This window comes from Gobio gobio, assembly GCF_949357685.1.
Source record: "Gobio gobio genome assembly, chromosome: 18".
NCBI classification, from domain to species: Eukaryota; Metazoa; Chordata; class Actinopteri; order Cypriniformes; family Gobionidae; genus Gobio; species Gobio gobio.
In genome coordinates this window covers 44,662,145-44,681,417 of record NC_137111.1, presented here as the reverse complement: position 1 = coordinate 44,681,417, position 19,273 = coordinate 44,662,145, and the positions used below count along the sequence as shown (strand labels likewise).

Below are 19,273 nucleotides of genomic sequence, written 5' to 3'. Positions count from 1 at the left end.
ATGCTAAATTGGTGCTAAAGAAACATTTATTATTATTAATGTTAAACACAATTGTGCTGCTTCATATTTCTGTGGAAAATTAATTTTTTTTGTATTTATTATAAATATAACTTTTTTGTAAAATGTATTCATTTCATAAATGTCTTTACTGTCTTTTAAAAAAAAATTAAATAAATCAATTTAATGTGCATTTACAAAATAAAAGTATTCTTTTTTCTTCTTTTTAAAATCTTACTTAACCCAAACCTTTGAATGGCAGTGTATCATGACCCCCACCCCCCAAAAAGCTGTTTCCAACATTGACAATGATAATAAATGATCTTATAATGATTTCTGAAGGATCATGTGACACTGAAGACTGGAGTAATGATGCTGAAAATTCAGCTTTGCATCACAGGAATAAATTACATTTTACAATATATTACAACACAAACCAGCTAATTTAAATTGTAATAATATTTCACAATATTGCTTTTTTTACTGTATTTTTAATCAAATAAATGCAGCCGTGGTGAGACTATTTTCAAAGACCAGTTATTTAAAATCCTGGAGAAAAATTAAATAAAAGTAATATTATATATATATGGAAATTTATGTTATGCTCAGCTCTACATATTTTATGGGCTCGAAATTTCACCTTTTGAGTTAAATGTCTACAAAATGATTTCTAAACGAATCTCAAACAACTGTAAAAGTCAAACAGGCTGTAAACAGACACCCCACCAAAGCATTTCCCACCGCTGTGTGAACTTCAAGAGAAAGCACAGAGTGTGTGTGAATCTCCTCAGCGGGATGGTGAGAGATATACTGTGCTCTTTTCTCAGACTAGACGGCTGTGCTCACAATTCAATCTGACACCCATGAAGCCAAACTTTTACACATTTCTTTATTGACACAAATAACTACTGACTCTGATCATTGTCCTTGAGAATGTCCATGAGGGATTCCTGCTCAGAAAACTGTTGCAAAAACACAATCATCTCCTCTAGCAGTTCCTCTCCTTGTAAAAATGCATGCACGTCATGGATGGTTTTTCCAATCCTGTGATCAGTGATGCGGTCCTGTGAGAAGTTATACGTCCTGATTTTCTCTGACCGGCCTCTGGTGCCAATCTGTTACAAGAGAAGTAAAATGTGGTTTATATATACTTAACATATCAACAAAACCAATTATAGTCTGTTATACATCTTTGCATTAATAAAGTTAAATTTAATATGAATTGATGCTTGCAACTGTTGTACTTAATGCAATGTAATTCCAGGTATATTCAGAGGATCATGAAATGTGTGAGTTGCATGCCAGAATACCAAATTGATTTGGCTAAAACAATGTCTAAACAGATATTTGGTTCTTTTACATTGTCCAATAACCTGTGAGACTTAAGTTATTTCAGAGGAAGAGCAAGATTATGTTTTGCTAAAAGATTACAAAGACAGTTTTCTGTTGAATAACGTGCGCTGATGAACCATTCACAGGGAAAGCGTTTGACGTTTGGATTCGGTGTTAGCGATCTGGGATCGATGTACCTGGAGTTTTCGAGCCTGGTATCTCTTGCTGGTCTCCTCCTCCAGCCGGGCGCTGTAGATTTTGGCTCGCAGAAGTGTCATCGCTGTCTCTTTGTTCTTGATCTGGGAGCGCTCCTGCTGGCATTCAGACACTGTGCCTGAAATTATGACAGATTATGAGTCATATTGTTAAAATGTCTATATATATATTGTTATGATCTATTCCTGTGATGCAAAGCTGTATTTTCGGCATTGTTACTCCAGTCTTTAGTGTCATATGCTTTACTCATGCTTAGTATTTTTGTGGAAACTGTAATACCTATTTATTATGATTATGATGACATTTATTTTTATCATGATCATGAACATGATCTTGACCAACAATTAATGCACCTCTTGATGAAAATAAAGGTTGTGATGTTATATCCATCAAGAGGTTTGTGGTCAAGAGCTTGTATTGCCAATGCAAGAGTCCAGCACTCTGTAAAGTCTCCTCCAGCACATCCCAAAGACTTTCAACGAGTTTAAAGTCTGGACTCAAAGGTGCCAAATAATGTGTGGAAATTATTCTTCATGCTCCTCCCAACTATGTTTAATATGAAAAGCTACAAACTACATCAGTTACTGTAAGAAGTTTTGTCAAACATATAACATGCTAATCATACATAATAATAATCACTACAATAATGATCCAATCATTGCCTCTTATTTTATTTTTATTGGCATTTGCCAATTTAAATAAAAAAAGCGACTTTTTGGCTGGACAGTGTGGGCGTAGGTTTGATTTTGACATTGGTGGGGACTAGAGATGTCACAAGTACCGGTACTTCGGTATCAAGTCGGTACTGAAGTTATAAAAATGTGACGATACCAGCATTTCTGTAGTAACGGTAGTACAGACTCCCGAGTAGTATTCGGTCCCCACAGCTGCGTTCAGTCACTTCCGTGTTTATCTAAGCGCAGGACTCCAGAATGTAGCCAAATATATTCTAGTGTCTGTGAATATTACTCTGCAAAATACTATTTAAATACTCCTGCATGTTCTGCATCTCTGTGTGAAATGACGGTCTGTCGGGCGATGAGCGGGCGGGAACACACACGTGTGTGTGACACTCCCTCGCTGTCTTTGTAGTCTCTGCCGTGTGTCACTATATGAGGACACGAACGCATAAACATAAACCGTCACTTCATGCCAATTTGCATTTTCATTTGAGAAAACTGTCATATCATGATCACAGACACTCAAAGAACTTCACGGCAACCCGTCAAAATAAAAGTTCTGTTTCATTTTTTTTAAATTGACAGAATATATTAGTCTACTGTTGTTTTTAGCTACGTCTCTATGTAATAATAATACGTCTCTACCAATAATAATAATTATGCCTAGATGGTTGATTACTTTTCACTTGATCTTTTTCTATAAACAATATTTACTTTTAAACAGCATACAGTCTTTAAATGTTTATGTATTATTTACTTATAATGATTATCATCATAAATAATAAACTTTACCGAAATTTACCGAAACTTTACCGAAATACGGTACTCAGTAGTACCGTAAAATTTTGATGATATTGGTACTGACTACTGGAATTTTGGTACTGTGACATCCCTAGTGGGGATATAAAAGCACTATTGATGGCAATTTCATGTCATCTAAAGCTTTAATTTATAGATTATGTAAACCAACAACTTTACAATTTAGCTTTCCGTACTTAATGATAGAATATTTACACAAGCATACGTTCATTACAGCAAAAAAACTTATTCAGGATTGACATTAAGGTTTTTAGTCTATATTGACTTCAATGTTATAAGTTAAAGGTAATGATGACAGGGAGGCAGTTTAACAGAGACCTCACTTTAACTTAACTCTGTCCATAGTGCAATCGGCAACATCTCTCATTATTAGCATAATCAGTACATATGCATAATGTATACAGAGCACATTCTGCGAATTACACAGTGTTTTTTGGGAGTCACAGTGCTCTTGATGACACTGTAAATCACTTTATTCTAATATCAAAAATGAACTGAACCAATGATGATTCTGAAAGAAATTGTTTTTCATTTTGTGGAAATCTGAGCTTACAGTTTGCTTTGTACATTGAGTAAAGATGGCAAACCTTATTAACTGTGCACAACTGGGCTATGTTTCAGACCACGCACTAAATGCACGTCCCCTTTACTAAATTCTACGCCCTTAATCCTGCTGACCTGTGGGTAGATGGACGATCCTCACAGCGCTGTCGGTGGTGTTGACATGCTGTCCTCCTGCTCCACTGGCTCTCTTCGTCTCTATCCTCAGATCTTTGGGGTTGATGGTAAATGAGATCTGTGAGAGTAAAGAGAACGTCAACAATGCAATAAGATGAATAATCACATATATTTCTAATAAAATACTGATTCTATTCTCTCTCTAATTCACACATGCATTTCTCTAAATAGCCATTAGAGCTGAAGTTTTGTGTGCACCTCAGTGGGTTGAGGTAGTATCGCCACGGTCATCGTGCTGGTGTGTATGCGACCTTTACTCTCTGTTTTCGGGACCCTCTGGACACGATGGACACCGGCTTCAAACTTTAACTTTTTATAGCTGAGTGGACCACTGATACTGGCTGCTGCATGTCTGACGCCCCCTGAACCAATGGAAATGAGACACAAGATAACAAAAACAGTCATTGACACAAATTATTAGGAGTTTATATAGTATTTGTCTATGACAGGATAGAAGTATTTGTCAACCTAGTTCACTAGACATGACCCCCAGGATTTCAAAGCCCCAGCCATGGAAAGCAGCGAAGCTGTGATACATATCAAAGATCTCTGCGGTAAAGAGCATGGCTTCTTGACCTCCGACCCCCGCAGTGACCTCTAGGACCAGGTCACTCATGTCTGATTCCTCTTCTGGGATCAGCAGAGATAAAATCTGAAACACAGAACACAGCACTGAGTGTTTATTGTCATTATGTTTAAACATTGTTTTTACAGAAATTTTACTTGGTTAGACTTACTACATTTTTACTACTTTTCATACTTTCATACTTTTCAATACTTCAGTAATTATTCAATAAGAGCAATATAATGTTAATGTTTTTATATTGTGTATTAACTGAATATAACTGGATGTTATTAATGAATTTATTTTTAAACAATACAGTAAATGTAACCAGTAAATTAATTAGAAATTAATTATAATATATATATATATATATATATATATATATATATATATATATATATATATATATATATATATATATATATATATATATATATATATATATATATATATATATATATATATATATATATATATATATATATATATACAGGGAGTGCAGAATTATTAGGCACGTTGATTTTCTGATCATATTTTTTTTCCAGGCACATTTGACCAATTCCAAACTACAGTAATCCTAATAACCACTATTGATTTAGTATTTAATAATGTATAAGTGATATATAATTGTTCATGAAGGCTGGAAATGAAAATCACCTTATATTCAGGTGTGCAGAATTATTAGGCATGTTTTCTTTTACAGATAAATTGAGCCAAAAAACAGATTTAACTCAGACTGAAAAGTCAAAAAGTATTAAATGCCCATGAGAAGGATGCAATACTAATGCAATACTAGATATTGCAGTTAAGGCATGACCATTGGACAGTGAAATGCTCGTTGGGTCAGCAGGGTCAGACAAAAACATGTGACTGAGAAAAGACACTGCAAAAGAATTAAGAATTAAGGTGAAGAATTAAGTGTGAAACCATCAGGAACCCTTTAGTCTCCAGCGCCACCATTTTCCAAAGCTGCAACCTACCTGGAGTCTCCAGAAGTGCAAGGTGTCAGGATCTCAGAGACTTCAGTTAGGTAAAGAATCCTAAAAAATGACCCCCACTAGATAAGAATCACAAGCTGAAGTGTTGTAAAATACATGAAGCCTGCTTTACTATAGGCTTTATAGGTTTTATAGGTTGAGAGTGACTCTTGAAGGACCAGCACCACATCCTCTAGTACCACTGTTTGAAGAATTCATCTTCCAGAATCTGGCAGTACGTTTTGGGAGTTCATTTTAGTCCATCCTGAAGTCCGTTTTGCAGAGATGGACTAAAAATGAACTCCCAAAACGTACTGCCAGATTCTGGAAGATGAATTCTTCAAACAGTGGTACTAGAGGATGTGGTGCTGGTCCTTCAAGAGTCACTCTCAACCTATCTGTCCATAAAGCCTATAAAAAACCTTCTTCATGTATTTTACAACACTTCAGCTTAAATCTCTTTTTTGGCTCAATTTATCTGTAAAAGAAAACATGCCTAATAATTCTGCACACCTGAATATAAGGTGTTTTTCATTTCCAGCCTTCATGAACAATTATATATCACTTATACATTATTAAATACTAAATCAATGGTAGTTATTAGGATTACTGTGGTTTGGAATTGGTCAAATGTGCCTGGAAAAAAAATATGATCAGAAAATCAACGTGCCTAATAATTCTGCACTCCCTGTATATATATATATATATATATATATATATATATATATATATATATATATATATATATATATATATATATATATATATATATATATATATATATATATATATATATATATATATATATATATATTATAATTAATTTCTAATTAATTTACTGGTTACATTTACTGTATTGTTTAAAAATAAATTCATATATATATATATATATATATATATATATATATATATATATATATATATATATATATATATATATATATATAAATTAAATTTAAATATTAAATAAATGTAAGATATTTTAATAATATTTATTTATATATTTATATATATATATATATACACATATTTTCGTTTCTAATTCATTTACTGGATACATTTACTGTATTATTTATATAAAAATAAATTAATTAATAGCATGTATGTAACATATGTATATACTGTGTGTGTGTGTGTGTATATATATATATATAGTAAATTAAATATTAAATTTGTTATATATGTTCATTTCTAGTTCATATACATTTACTGATAATTTATAATATTTATTATATATATTTTTGTTTCTAATTAATTTACTGGATACATTTACTGTATTTTTTATATAAAAATAAATAAATTAATAACATGTACATTTACTTGATAATGATTATGTCATTTATATTACATATATCTCATTATTTGGATATGTGAGCTTCACCCATAAGGTCTGTAAGTGTAAACATGTCATCCATCTTATTTCTTGGTATACTTAAAAACAATCTTTGACTGTGCCAGGTGTGTATGACAATAAGGGTAATTTATTTAATAAAGGAGACTGAAATGTAAATGCGAGCATTTCACACCTCACCTTTTGTCTTAGATCTTGAATGGCTGCTAGACAGGCTTCCTTCTCTGACTCTGCAAGCTCATGTAATTCTGGGTCATTGTCTGAAAAGAGATGCAAATGAAATGGCACATTAGAAAGCCTTTCATTTTAACTACACCTTTCACAGTTTACTACCTTTCAGCAGGTCCAGTGTGTCCTCCAACTCTTTCTGTTTCCCCCCCAGTTCTTTGATTTTTTGTACCAAAGGCCCTAGTGCAGAGAGATTAGTCCTTTTGATTTTCATATCCTCATCATCCAGTGTCTGGCTTTCAGAACTGATGGAGTCCAGCCATGTGTTATACTCCATCTCCTTCATCCTCAGATAGTCATGTAAAGACTTCTTGTTGAAGATCTCCTCCACAGACAGTATCTTAGCCACCATCACAGACTGGGATGTGTGAAAGGCTCGTTGGGTGTGTGGTATTATGCTGTTAACAGTCCTGTGAATGGCTGGACATCTGCATACTGATCCTCGAGTGACTGCATGTGTCGTGATTGTCCTGAAAAGTGTCACATTGAGCAGCTGAAGGCGCTTACTAAAGCAAACGACAGCCATCTCCACTCAAGTGCTGTATTTAAAGGTGGACAAAAACATTTACCATACACAACTTTTACACAGCATTTAATATACACAACTTTACTGCAGCCTACACATGACATATATGAACCACAACATGTACTTGAAGCTTCTTTTTCCGGGTGATTTTTTATTTTTCAAAATAAAAGTCAGCAACGGTACAGACATGTATGTATTAAAAAAACTTTACATTGCCTAACAATTAGTAACAATATATACAAATTAATTTAAAAATGAAATGAAAATGAAAGTTTATCATGATAGTTCATAAACACGAAACATACATATTGTGTGTATATTTATTTGACACATTGGGCCTACTGTTTGCTTATTTATTTATTTGTTTGTTTGGATATTTTTTATTATTACTATTATATATAACAATATGTATATATAGTTTTAATAAAATATAATGTATTATTAATTAACGTTAATATTTTTAAAGGCTTGTTATTTAACTACAAGTCTAATATTTTAAATCTGAACCCAATAGATGGCAGCATTGCCTGTGTTGTTTATTTTTTAGGTAAACAATACATTAATTTAATTTGTATGATTTTATATATAAAATACTTAAAAATAAAGAAAGAAAGAACACACTGTAATACATTCCTATATAAAATCAAGGCAAAAACCAACGACAGTATCAACAAAAGCCAATAGATGGCAGTGTTAGTAAAGTTATTTATTGAAGGTGTACATAGCGTATAAGGTATTTATATAATGTATACATAACATTCATCAATGTAGATAAGCAAGTTTTAGTTTTCAAGTTTAGATAATCAAGTTTATTTATTTTTATTCATTTTATTTACACGTCTTATTCCTGAGACTGCAAAAGTGTTTCCATCATGCAGTCATTATATTTTCTTCATGGGAGAGTTGTTGGATAATTGCTGTTTTATGTTTTGTTTCCGTTTAGGACATTGATGATGTTGCATAATAATCCAGCTACTTTTGGATCTCTTTTTCAAGACTTCAAGGCACATCTATCTATCTATCTATCTATCTATCTATCTATCTATCTATCTATCTATCTATCTATCTATCTATCTATCTATCTATCTATCTATCTATCTATCTATCTATCTATCTATCTATCTATCTATCTATCTATCTATCTATCTATCTATCTATCTATCTATCTATCTATCTATCTATCTATCTATCTATCTATCTATCTATCTATCTATCTATCTATCTATCTATCTATCTATCTGTCTGTCTGTCTGTCTGTCTGTCTGTCTGTCTGTCTGTCTGTCTGTCTGTCTGTCTGTCTGTCTGTCTGTCTGTCTGTCTGTCTATCTATCTATCTATCTAATCTATCCATACACATTTAATGACTGACATAATGTTTATTACACTACATAACTTGAGTTTTACAGTTTTTCTCAGTAGCTTTGGTACATTTCTCGAATCATCCTCGACATTTGCAAAACAGCAAGTGCATTTCTCAAAACAATTCGTACAAATAGCAAAACACCATGGATTACCTGCAAAAGCCAGTCTCTTGCTCAAAATCCTTAGTTCATCTCTCAAAAGTAAATATCTGTGTCAATGAACATGTCAGTGCCATCAGAATGACAAGTCCTTGTGTCATTGTGTATGAATAAGACAGTCAAATTGCTTAGTCATATTGTCAATATAACTGTACTCTGGAGGCATGTTCTGATGTAAATATGGCTAAAATTTTGATGACAATTATTGTAAATTGTAGGTTACACCTTAGTGTATGTGGGAGTTTGAATGCAAGAGACTATTTATGCTTTTACTGTTTGTACTGTAATTTGTTGACAGACCATGTCATTGCGATACAGAAAGGAAAAGACAGCACTGCATAGCACAAAGAAAAAAAAACCCAGGAAAACAAAAGTAGAAATGTGAACGTCTAACGGAAATGTATAGAAATATGCTTGACATTTTATGACAACTTGTTCAACCATTTTGCATGTAAAGACTTATGCTATGAACTAATGCCTAAATGTTGTGGGGGGTGAGACTATTCAACAGAGACCCATTATAATACATTTTGATCAACATGACATAAGCAACTGATAATGTAGGAAACAGCAGAGAATTGTACATAATCATTTGCATGGATGTACACAAGCATTTGCAACTTGTTCAAAGAAATGAGAAACTGCTTTTTTGATGTGCACAAGTGACACAATGATGTGAAGATTGAACAGGTAGTTTTGAGAATTTCAATTCTGATCTGAGAAATGTACCAAAGCGACTGAGAAAAACTGTAAATTACTCAAGTGTTTCATTCCTCCACAAATTAAGTTTGAACATACACACACATTTGCCACATTTGCCATTTATTGCACAGACTTTCAACTTTTTACACAGATATCATTTCTAAATATTTTTACAAGAACAATATGAACCAATGTTTGCACTCGGGTCTAAACTAATGCTTTACCTGAAGAAATTCTACAACAACAGTCACACACAAATCCCAGAGCTGTTCAGAAACGTCCAGATAGTACATGTGGCTGCAAATGTTGTCTGTAAAATTCATATTTTGTTAGATCTTATCTTTGCATTCTCTAAGGGATTTTGTGAATATGGACTATAGAGCCTGTGGGTCGTATAATTCTCACCCGATGCAGAGATTTGACTTTATGTAGCACAGAGAAAGAGAAAAGGGTAATGAAAGTGTCAAACTTCTGCAAAGCAATTCTGATTATTTAATTACATGGATTTGATGGGTCATACTTATTGTCATGTCTCATTCGGTTAAGGAAATCTGTCCGCAAATGACACATATCTCTGTATGCCCCTGAATAGGAGAAGTGAGCAGAAACACTCAGAGGGCAGCTGGAAACTCTGCCAATGAAGTCCTCATATGTCAAGTAGTATTGTCTTTGGCTGCATTGTTCTCTGATACGTTTGAATAGTACATAATACCTTCGTGTACGCACATAACACACACCCTCAAACATCAGACAATCTCTGAGAGTTTTTCTTATGTCATGTTGATCATAATGGGTCTCTGTTGAATAGTCTCACCCCACACAACATTTAGGAAATGCACTTGCTCTTTTGCAAATGTCGAGGATGATTCGAGAAATGTATCAAGGCAACTGAGAAAAACTGTAAGATTTGAAGTGACCAGAAGCACTTTTGGGTTGTGTTTGAAAAAAAGTTTCACAAGAATCCTCTAATTTATAGAGAATATACGAGTATATAATTACGTTAGATAGAGCATCCACACTTGCTGTAGGCTAGAATACAGTTTTTTTTACAGATGCTAGGACACATTTCTCAATAGGTCACTTTTGCAAAACTCTTCACACAGTGAGCACAACAGAAGTCTATGTGGGCTAAACTGAGGATCAATGATCATTTCTTTGGCACAAAATGCATTCAATGACTACATCTCTCAAATTTCATGAATTCTTTTCTCACTCAGACACAACAACTGCCAAAGCTCTTTGTACGTATACAGGCCAATCTGCACATGCTTACATACTGTTTTCAAAACTGTTGAACTTATGTTCAAAACAATAACATAATACAAAACTGAATAAGACAGCTTTTTGCTACATTCCTACTGTAACATTTTACAGTTTTTCTCAATTGTTTACACACAAATTCTGGTACTTGAGACACAATGACCACAACATGTAACTCATTCACCAACCCCCTGAACCAATTCTGCTAAACTACAAGCACAGTTCCTGCTTTACACTCAAATTGCAGTTCTAAAACACACTTTTTTCAAAACACTACACACAATTCTCTGCTTTTGGCACAATTTTCATGCAGAAAATATCTTGTTTTCACAAGGAACACACTGCCATTCAAATATGCACACTGACTCTTCACATGGGCAAACACCTGTCACGCAGTTTTACAATTAGCAAACAGAGCTTTAGCATCCAAGGGCAACAGGTGAGAAACTGAAGAGAGGATGCAGCATAGTTAAATCTTTTTTTTTTTTTTTTTACTGTAACTGTACAGTAAATTCTTCTGTTGTTTTGTATGTAGACCACTGTATGTGCAACTTTGTGATGGTTGGGGTGTACACTGTGTACATTGATTTTGTGGGAAAAAATAAAATATATTTGTTACCGTGTATTTGTGTGTTCTGAGTATGAAAACAATATTCTCAAATATTTTACAACACACTTATGTATGTACTGTCTGTTGTAAGTGTAACACTGAACCAAAAAAGACCTAAGTCATTATGATGAAAGGAGAAGAAGTTTTTTCCATTCATCATTATGTTTAACATTGAGCACATCAGTGTTCAACTGGTTCTTATAAATGTCTATTCATATGATGGTTTGTGTGTGTCATTTGAAAACAAATTTCCATTTTGAAAAGAAACAACATTGTTTTGAATTTAAAGTTGCATTTTGCAGGAGAATTGAGGGGTTTTGCCCATTGTGTGTGTGTTTTTAGATTTGTGTGTAGAGTTCTGAGAATATGAGGCATGCTTTCAGAAAATGTGTGTAAACAATCGAGAACAACTGTAATGAAATATATTTTAAATTTTAAAAATAAATGCTATAAAAACAATTGGACCAGCCACAGCTGATTCTCATTGTAGATGGTGGATGGTGTGTATCCAACTTCCTGTATTTTGAAATAAACGACATAAAATATTGATGAATTCTGCATCATGTCTGATTCATTCCAGTAACATATATTGCAGTGAATTATAAACAGAGATGTGTCCATGTTTTACACAAGAAAACATTGTATAATGCTACATGTTGTTAGTGTTTTTTAGAACTTTGTTTTGTGGGTGACAAAATGTGTTTGTCGGCTGTCAACCTGTTCTGGAAGAATGAGTTGATTTGAGACCTGAATAAAGTGTTTTGGTAGTTGTAGTGCATTTTGAATGTGAAATTAACTGCTTTGCCAAGCTGAAAGTTGGTTAGGAGAAATGTGTGAAGAGTTTTGCAAAAGTGACCTATGTATTGAGAAATGTGTCCTAGCATCTGTAAAAAAACTGTAATATTATAAAGCGACGATAATATTTTTGGTGCGCCAAAAAACTAAATAACGACTTATATAGTGATAACCGATTTCAAAACACTGCTGCATGAAGCTTCGGAGTGTATTGAATCAGTGAGTCGATTCAGTGGTTCAGATCGGCAAAGTCACGTGATTTCAGCAGTTTGGCGGTTTGACACGCGATCCGAATCACGAATCGACTCGCTGATTCGATACGCTGCAAAGCTTCATGCAGCAGGTTATCACTGCTGAAATCGGTTATCACTATATAAGTAATTTCGTTTTTTTTGGCACACCAAAAATATTATCTTCGCTTTATAATATTAATATTTAACCACTGTACTCACATCAACTGATTTAAATATGTTTCTAGTACATTATTGGATCTTGAGAGTGTAAATTGCTTTGCTCCCATGGAGGCCTCACTGAGCCTTCGGATTTCAACACAAGTATCTTCATTTGTGTTCCGGAGATGAACGGAGGTCTTACAGGTGTGGAACGGCATGAGGGTGAGGAATAAAAGACATTATTTTCATATTTGGGTGAACTAACCCTTTAAGGGATTTTTTTTTTTTTTAATCATTTTTAGAATATTACAATTGGAACATTATGGAAGTGTTACATTTGAATGTTCTTTGCACTTTCTGAAACAAAGAGTTACATTTAAAGGAACGTCCAAGTAAAACGTTTCAGGAAAAATTCCATGATGTTTTTGTGCTAACATTTTGAAAACATTATTAAAGAACGAACGTTTGTTCACAATCACAGCAGCAACGCACACTTAATATTAATTTATAATTAAATAATTCATTTATCTAAATTTAATATCCGTATTATTTTTATCTACTCTCACAGATTGTTCCAACCTCCTGCACTGATGCGATTGTCATATTTGCCTTGGCTTGTGTCTGACGGTGTTTTAATCCAAACGGATAGAGATGTAAAGCACGCGACGCTTAACCAGGCTGACCACTATTGACAGAGAGCCTTTGATTCAGAGGAATTTGGAGCAGTTTGACGCAGCGTAACGACGCTGTCATCACTTTCAGCACGAATGTGACCAGAGCTGTGACAGCAATCCCAGACAAACACAGAACACACTCTGCAAACTCTGCGCAATGACATGCAGGACGTCTCGGAAAAACCCCGAAGAACCATGTAAGTAACTACAGATGTAGCAAACACTTGTCTATGAAAACTGACAGGATAATCCAAGGGTAAAGCAGCACGCGCTGCAGCTGCAGGAACACCACATGGACTGCGTCACGACATGGACTGTGTTTGAAACATAGACTGTAAAAGGTTTGAAAACACTAGTGTACTGCTTATTGGATTGCTGCATACTGTATAGTGTATTTCTGCACATACATTATAATATTATAATGTAAAAAAATCTTATTTTAAATTATTTGTTATGTAGGCTACACACACACATATTTTTTAAATAAATAAATAATTGAATAAAAAATATTGACACATATAATATTTATAAATAATATATTATACACAATTAAAATAATTTAAGTATTACAATATATATATATACACTCACTTAAAGGATTACTAGGAACACCATACTAATACTGTGTTTGACCCCCTTTCGCCTTCAGAACTGCCTTAATTCTACGTGGTATTGATTCAACAAGGTGCTGAAAGCATTCTTTAGAAATGTTGGCCCATATTGATAGGATAGCATCTTGCAGTTGATGGAGATTTGTGGGATGCACATCCAGGGCACGAAGCTCCCGTTCCACCACATCCCAAAGATGCTCTATTGGGTTGAGATCTGGTGACTGTGGGGGCCATTTTAGTACAGTGAACTCATTGTCATGTTCAAGAAACCAATTTGAAATGATTCGAGCTTTGTGACATGGTGCATTATCCTGCTGGAAGTAGCCATCAGAGGATGGGGACATGGTGGTCATAAAGGGATGGACATGGTCAGAAACAATACTCAGGTAGGCTGTGGCATTTAAGCAATGCCCAATTGGCACTAAGGGGCCTAAAGTGTGCCAAGAAAACATCCCCCACACCATTACACCACCACCACCAGCCTGCACAGTGTTAACAAGGCATGATGGATCCATGTTCTCATTCTGTTTACGCCAAATTCTGACTCTACCATCTGAATGTCTCAACAGAAATCGAGACTCATCAGACCAGGCAACATTTTTCCAGTCTTCATCTGTCCAATTTTGGTGAGCTCATGCAAATTGTAGCCTCTTTTTCCTATTTGTAGTGGAGATGAGTGGTACCCGGTGGGGTCTTCTGCTGTTGTAGCCCATCCGCCTCAAGGTTGTGCGTGTTGTGGCTTCACAAATGCTTTGCTGCATACCTCGGTTGTAACGAGTGGTTATTTCAGTCAAAGTTGCTCTTCTATCAGCTTGAATCAGTCGGCCCATTCTCCTCTGACCTCTAGCATCAACAAGGCATTTTCGCCCACAGGACTGCCGCATACTGGATGTTTTTCCCTTTTCACACCATTCTTTGTAAACCCTAGAAATGGTTGTGCGTGAAAATCCCAGTAACTGAGCAGATTGTGAAATACTCAGACCGGCCCGTCTGACACCAACAACCATGCCACGCTCAAAACTGCTTAAATCACCTTTCTTTCCCATTCTGACATTCAGTTTGGAGTTCAGAAGATTGTCTTGACCAGGACCACAGCCCTAAATGCATTGAAGCAACTGCCATGTGATTGGTTGATTAGATAATTGCATTAATGAGAAATTGAACAGGTGTTCCTAATAGTCCTTTAGGTGAGTGTATATAGTTTTTTTTTGGGAATGCACAATATATCATCCACCATATCGGTATCGGCCAATATATTTTCATTTTTATAGTATAGTTTCAATATAGTTTAATTTTTTATGTTATCATTATCGCCCCAATAAGAACATTTAAAAGGCCAATATATTACTGCACCATCGCCATTATGGTTTTGAATTACTTTAAATATGATTGGAATCACTTCAAAAAGGAAAATACAGTTAAAGCCACAATATGTAACTTTTGCACTTGTTCACACTGCAGTGAGTTATATCGATATTAGGCATGGTAAAACATGGTACTCATTAGGGCTGTGCGAAATTGAAGAAAAATGCGATATGCGATATCCTTGTTAAATAATGCGATATTCGATATGCGATACGATATTGCTTTAAGTGTGTAAAATCTATTTAAATTATATTAAAACAAATATTTAAAAACAGAATGATATCATTTGTGTGTTGTTTCACATTCTTTCTGGGAAAAGAAAATATTGACCGTTCGAGTGTGTAACAAGACACGAAAAAGAACGGCTTGTGCGCACGTTTCGGTGTTTGTGTCAGACAGCACGAGACTGCAAGGAGTTGTTTTTCGCAAGTTATTGTGTTTAGTAACTCTTTTTAACGTCAAGCAAGTCACTTAAGTAACAGTCGTGTGCCCAGTCTATTCTCTGCTATATGCGTCGACCTAAAACGTACACTTTTCACAATGTTGACGTAGCCTATTCAAATCATTCAGATATCGCGTACCCTTGCGATATGCATATTGCGACATGTACATTTGCGATATTTCGATAATTTCGATATATTGCGCAGCCCTAGTACTCACGGTAAATCAAGAAAACCAGATTTTAACAATAAGATTAACTTTGTTGAGGTGTATAACAATGATTTGTTTTCTGTCGATTAATGTATTCAAACATTTGCTCACCGGTCTAATAAAACACATCATATATTAAAGCGTTTTTGGTGTTTACAAAATAATCAAAATCGAAGGTGACGCGGGTATGATGTCATTGATAGGCGACGCATGGACATGGTCCTGTGCTGTGTCCCAATTCGCCGACTTATTCTACGACCTAAAAGTATGTACTCTTTTTGTGAAGAAAAAGTACATACTTTTGAGTGTGTAGCAGAAGAGTATGCTAGCTTTGGGACATACTACTTCGTCATCTTTAACGGACTCTGTCGCTTAGTTACGTGCGTCCCGTCACCGTTTAAACTGCCCTGTCAATCATCGTCACAGTTCAAATCCTCCACATTGAGTTTAATTTCCTACCGTATCGGAGAGAAATGTAGTAGCACATTGATCTGCCATTCGTGGGTCCTTAATGCAGAGACTCTCCTCATGTGTTTACATTTTAAATATAATGATGCATTTAAAAGTTAATGGCCAAACGTATCAGTACAAAAGTTCTTAATGCTGCTGCAGGTGAAATATAATGTGGATAACATTGAATAAATATCTTTCCCTCAGGTTAAATACTGATAATTGATTACTAAAGCCCCTTAATCTAAACCTCTTAACCGCCGGACTCGCACATCCGTCATGTTTGTAGTTTTTTTTAACACTTTTATCCGCGTTTGTAGTTCTAATCGAATCCTCGTCCAACTCGCAATGGGTTGTGGGTAATATCAGCCGTTAGAGTGTGCGTCGATCCGCACTTCGAATTCTGACCGGAAATAGTAGACCATCCGGGAATCTTTGGAATACTCTTTTCAACAGACTACGATTTGGGACATACTAATTCTCTTTTGGAATACTATTTTGGACGGATAGTATGCGAATTGGGACGCAGCACCTGTTAAAATGGCTTATTTCTCTGGATTTAAACATTCTTGGAAACATTTGGGATCATGTTAGTACACAAGTCAAGTCAACTAAATATATAACACTTTTCTAGTGGTTTTTGGTTATTTGAATCCCAAAATCTTACATACCGGTATTGTACCTTTAAATGCAACATGCAGCACAAGTCTGTCATATAGACTACATAAAATCATAATGTGAACATTATAATTCTGTGCTTGGGACATGGATTTTAATGGTGAGACTTTTGTTTTTGTAATCACACTGTAAAAAAAATTCAGGCCTCCAATTGAAAAATTTCTAGTGAAAGATCACATCTACATTTTTTAGTTGGCCAAATTGAATTTCTTGAATTTTAATTGAATTAAATTGCATCAATTCGCAGAAATTCAATTTGGCCAACTGAAAAATTTAAATGTGATCGGTCACTAGAAAATTTTCAATTGGAGACTTGAATTTTTTTTACAGTGCAGACTCACAAAAATTATATTTAAAAATTGGATTTAGATTTATCGGTCAATATATCCGTCATCGGCTTTCAAATATAAAGAATGATCAGTTATCGGTTTTGGCCAAAATGTTCATATCGGTGCATCCCTAGTTAAAAAATATATATAAATTAATAATTTAATGATACATTTTCTTTATACATAATAATATTTATAAATAGTATATTAGTATTTATTCTAAAAATATGTTTGAATTAATTCATTTAGAAATGCATTAAATGCAAATAAATTTAGATACATTTAATTATAAAAAAATTAAATTAAGAACAGACTATCAATAAGCAGTAGTGTTTTGTCAGATTGTGAGTAAATTAACTGACCAAACGAGAGCACTTGTCAGCTGAATGCAGGCGAATTTGTACGCAGCCCACATGCTGTTTCAGGTCAGACCTCCACAGGCAATCCCGTGAGAAATTCCCAAAAATATCTATCAGATTCCTCTTCAACAGCCTATGAATGTGCTGTTAAGAAGCTTCATTTGATTCAGTGCAAAGAAACAAAATAACAATGTGCTGAAATTAGCATAGCGAGTTTCACTGGTGCCTGAGAACTTGACCTCATATGGGTTTCCTAAATGTGTGCCACCCCATTCTGTGCACAATCTGGCCCTTCTTATCAGTTCTGAATGTGGCAAACTTTCTAAATACCAGCACGTCTTCTGTCAGGCTTCTATCTGCATTCACAAGCAGAGCCTGTGTGTGGAAGATACTGCACACATTGTGTTATGAAACTGTTCTTATGGTGCTTTCGTTGAGTATTAAAGGTGCAGTGTGTAGTATTTTGAGGATCTATTGACAGAAATGCAAAATAATATACATAACTATATGTTTTCAGTGGAGTATAAAGACCTTACATAATGAACCGTTATGCTTTTATTTCTTTAGAATGAGCCGTTTCTATCTCCATACACCGCGGGTCCCATTACAGTGAAGTCGCCATTTTGCGCCACCATGTTCCTACAGTAGCCTTAAATGGACAAACTTCTCTACAGAGCGCTAGTCACTCTCTGCTGTCTCAGATGACAATGTGTTGTCCTGTGTTGGCCACCGTAGTTAATATGTGCTTCGAAAGGGAGGGGTGAGCGGTGGCAATTCACAACCTCACCACTAGATGGCGCTAAAATTTACACACTGCACCTTTAAAGCCGGCATGAGGAAGTTGCAATGGTTTTTTATTCCCCATTGTGACCCTAGTGATATGTCCGAGTGAAACGGCTTCTCGAACAAGAAAAAAAGTAGGGCGGGGCTTGATTTTATCTGCCCACCTCTATCTTTTTCATGCCCACCTTGAGCTGATTGGATGGTTGTGGTTCGCTATTGGTCGATCTCATGTGAGTGACAGGTTGCCCCGCCCTCATACCAGTAAACAGAGAAGAGATGCTGCAAGAGGGAGGGTAAGATTATTTAAAAAAAAATGTGCATGTATACATAATTTATATTATTTATATGCAATAATCATTAAAAAAAATCATGAAGCATCTGCCCCCAATCACTTTCATTGCGGTTTTGGTTCTACACTAACATTGACTTACAACTGCGTCAAATGTGCATTATTTGCAGTGGCTTGTCTGTTATTTTAAGCGTGTTTGCATTACTGCTGCATAAATTACACGCTTCACCTTTAATTTTGCCCACCAATATTTTTGGAGGCCCACCCAAACGGTAAATCCTACCTACGCCCCAGAGCTTAAGACTGCGGCGATGATCTTCCAGCCTCAGGAGGAATGATGGGGCCTTCCACTGGCAATAACTTAAAATGAATTATT

The 19,273-nt window shown here is 35.0% G+C and overlaps 2 protein-coding genes across 2 annotated transcripts in view; one reads left to right on the top strand and one right to left on the bottom strand.

Annotated features, from left to right (window-relative positions):
* Positions 1 to 867: 867 nt before the first annotated feature.
* mtrf1l (mitochondrial translational release factor 1-like) lies at positions 868 to 7,574 on the bottom strand. The gene is made up of 7 exons (XM_079842404.1): positions 7,009 to 7,574; positions 6,856 to 6,935; positions 4,251 to 4,434; positions 3,981 to 4,144; positions 3,723 to 3,840; positions 1,527 to 1,663; positions 868 to 1,112 (listed from the first exon to the last, which is right to left on the bottom strand). The coding sequence occupies exons 1-7, from the start codon at positions 7,427 to 7,429 to the stop codon at positions 903 to 905; spliced, it is 1,314 nt and encodes a 437-aa protein (XP_079698530.1). The 5' UTR covers positions 7,430 to 7,574; the 3' UTR covers positions 868 to 902.
* A 5,751-nt stretch (positions 7,575 to 13,325) lies between these two features.
* The window catches only part of slc29a1a (solute carrier family 29 member 1a), a 66,752-nt gene continuing 60,804 nt past the window's right edge, over positions 13,326 to 19,273 (top strand). The window contains exon 1 of the mRNA XM_079843339.1: positions 13,326 to 13,579. The gene's annotated coding sequence lies outside the window, so the exon portion shown is untranslated. The remainder of the gene's footprint in view (positions 13,580 to 19,273) is intronic.

What these genes read in the sequence shown, in the direction of transcription:
- mtrf1l (XM_079842404.1), bottom strand. Translation starts at nt 7,429, where the DNA reads ATGGCTGTCGTTTGCTTTAGTAAGCGCCTTCAGCTGCTCAATGTGACA. An exon ending in GATCGTCCATCTACCCACAG is followed by an intron (nt 1,664 to 3,722) that starts GTCAGCAGGATT and finishes TCATAATTTCAG; the next exon opens with GCACAGTGTCTGAATGCCAG. An exon ending in ACCAGGCTCGAAAACTCCAG is followed by an intron (nt 1,113 to 1,526) that starts GTACATCGATCC and finishes CTCTTGTAACAG; the next exon opens with ATTGGCACCAGAGGCCGGTC.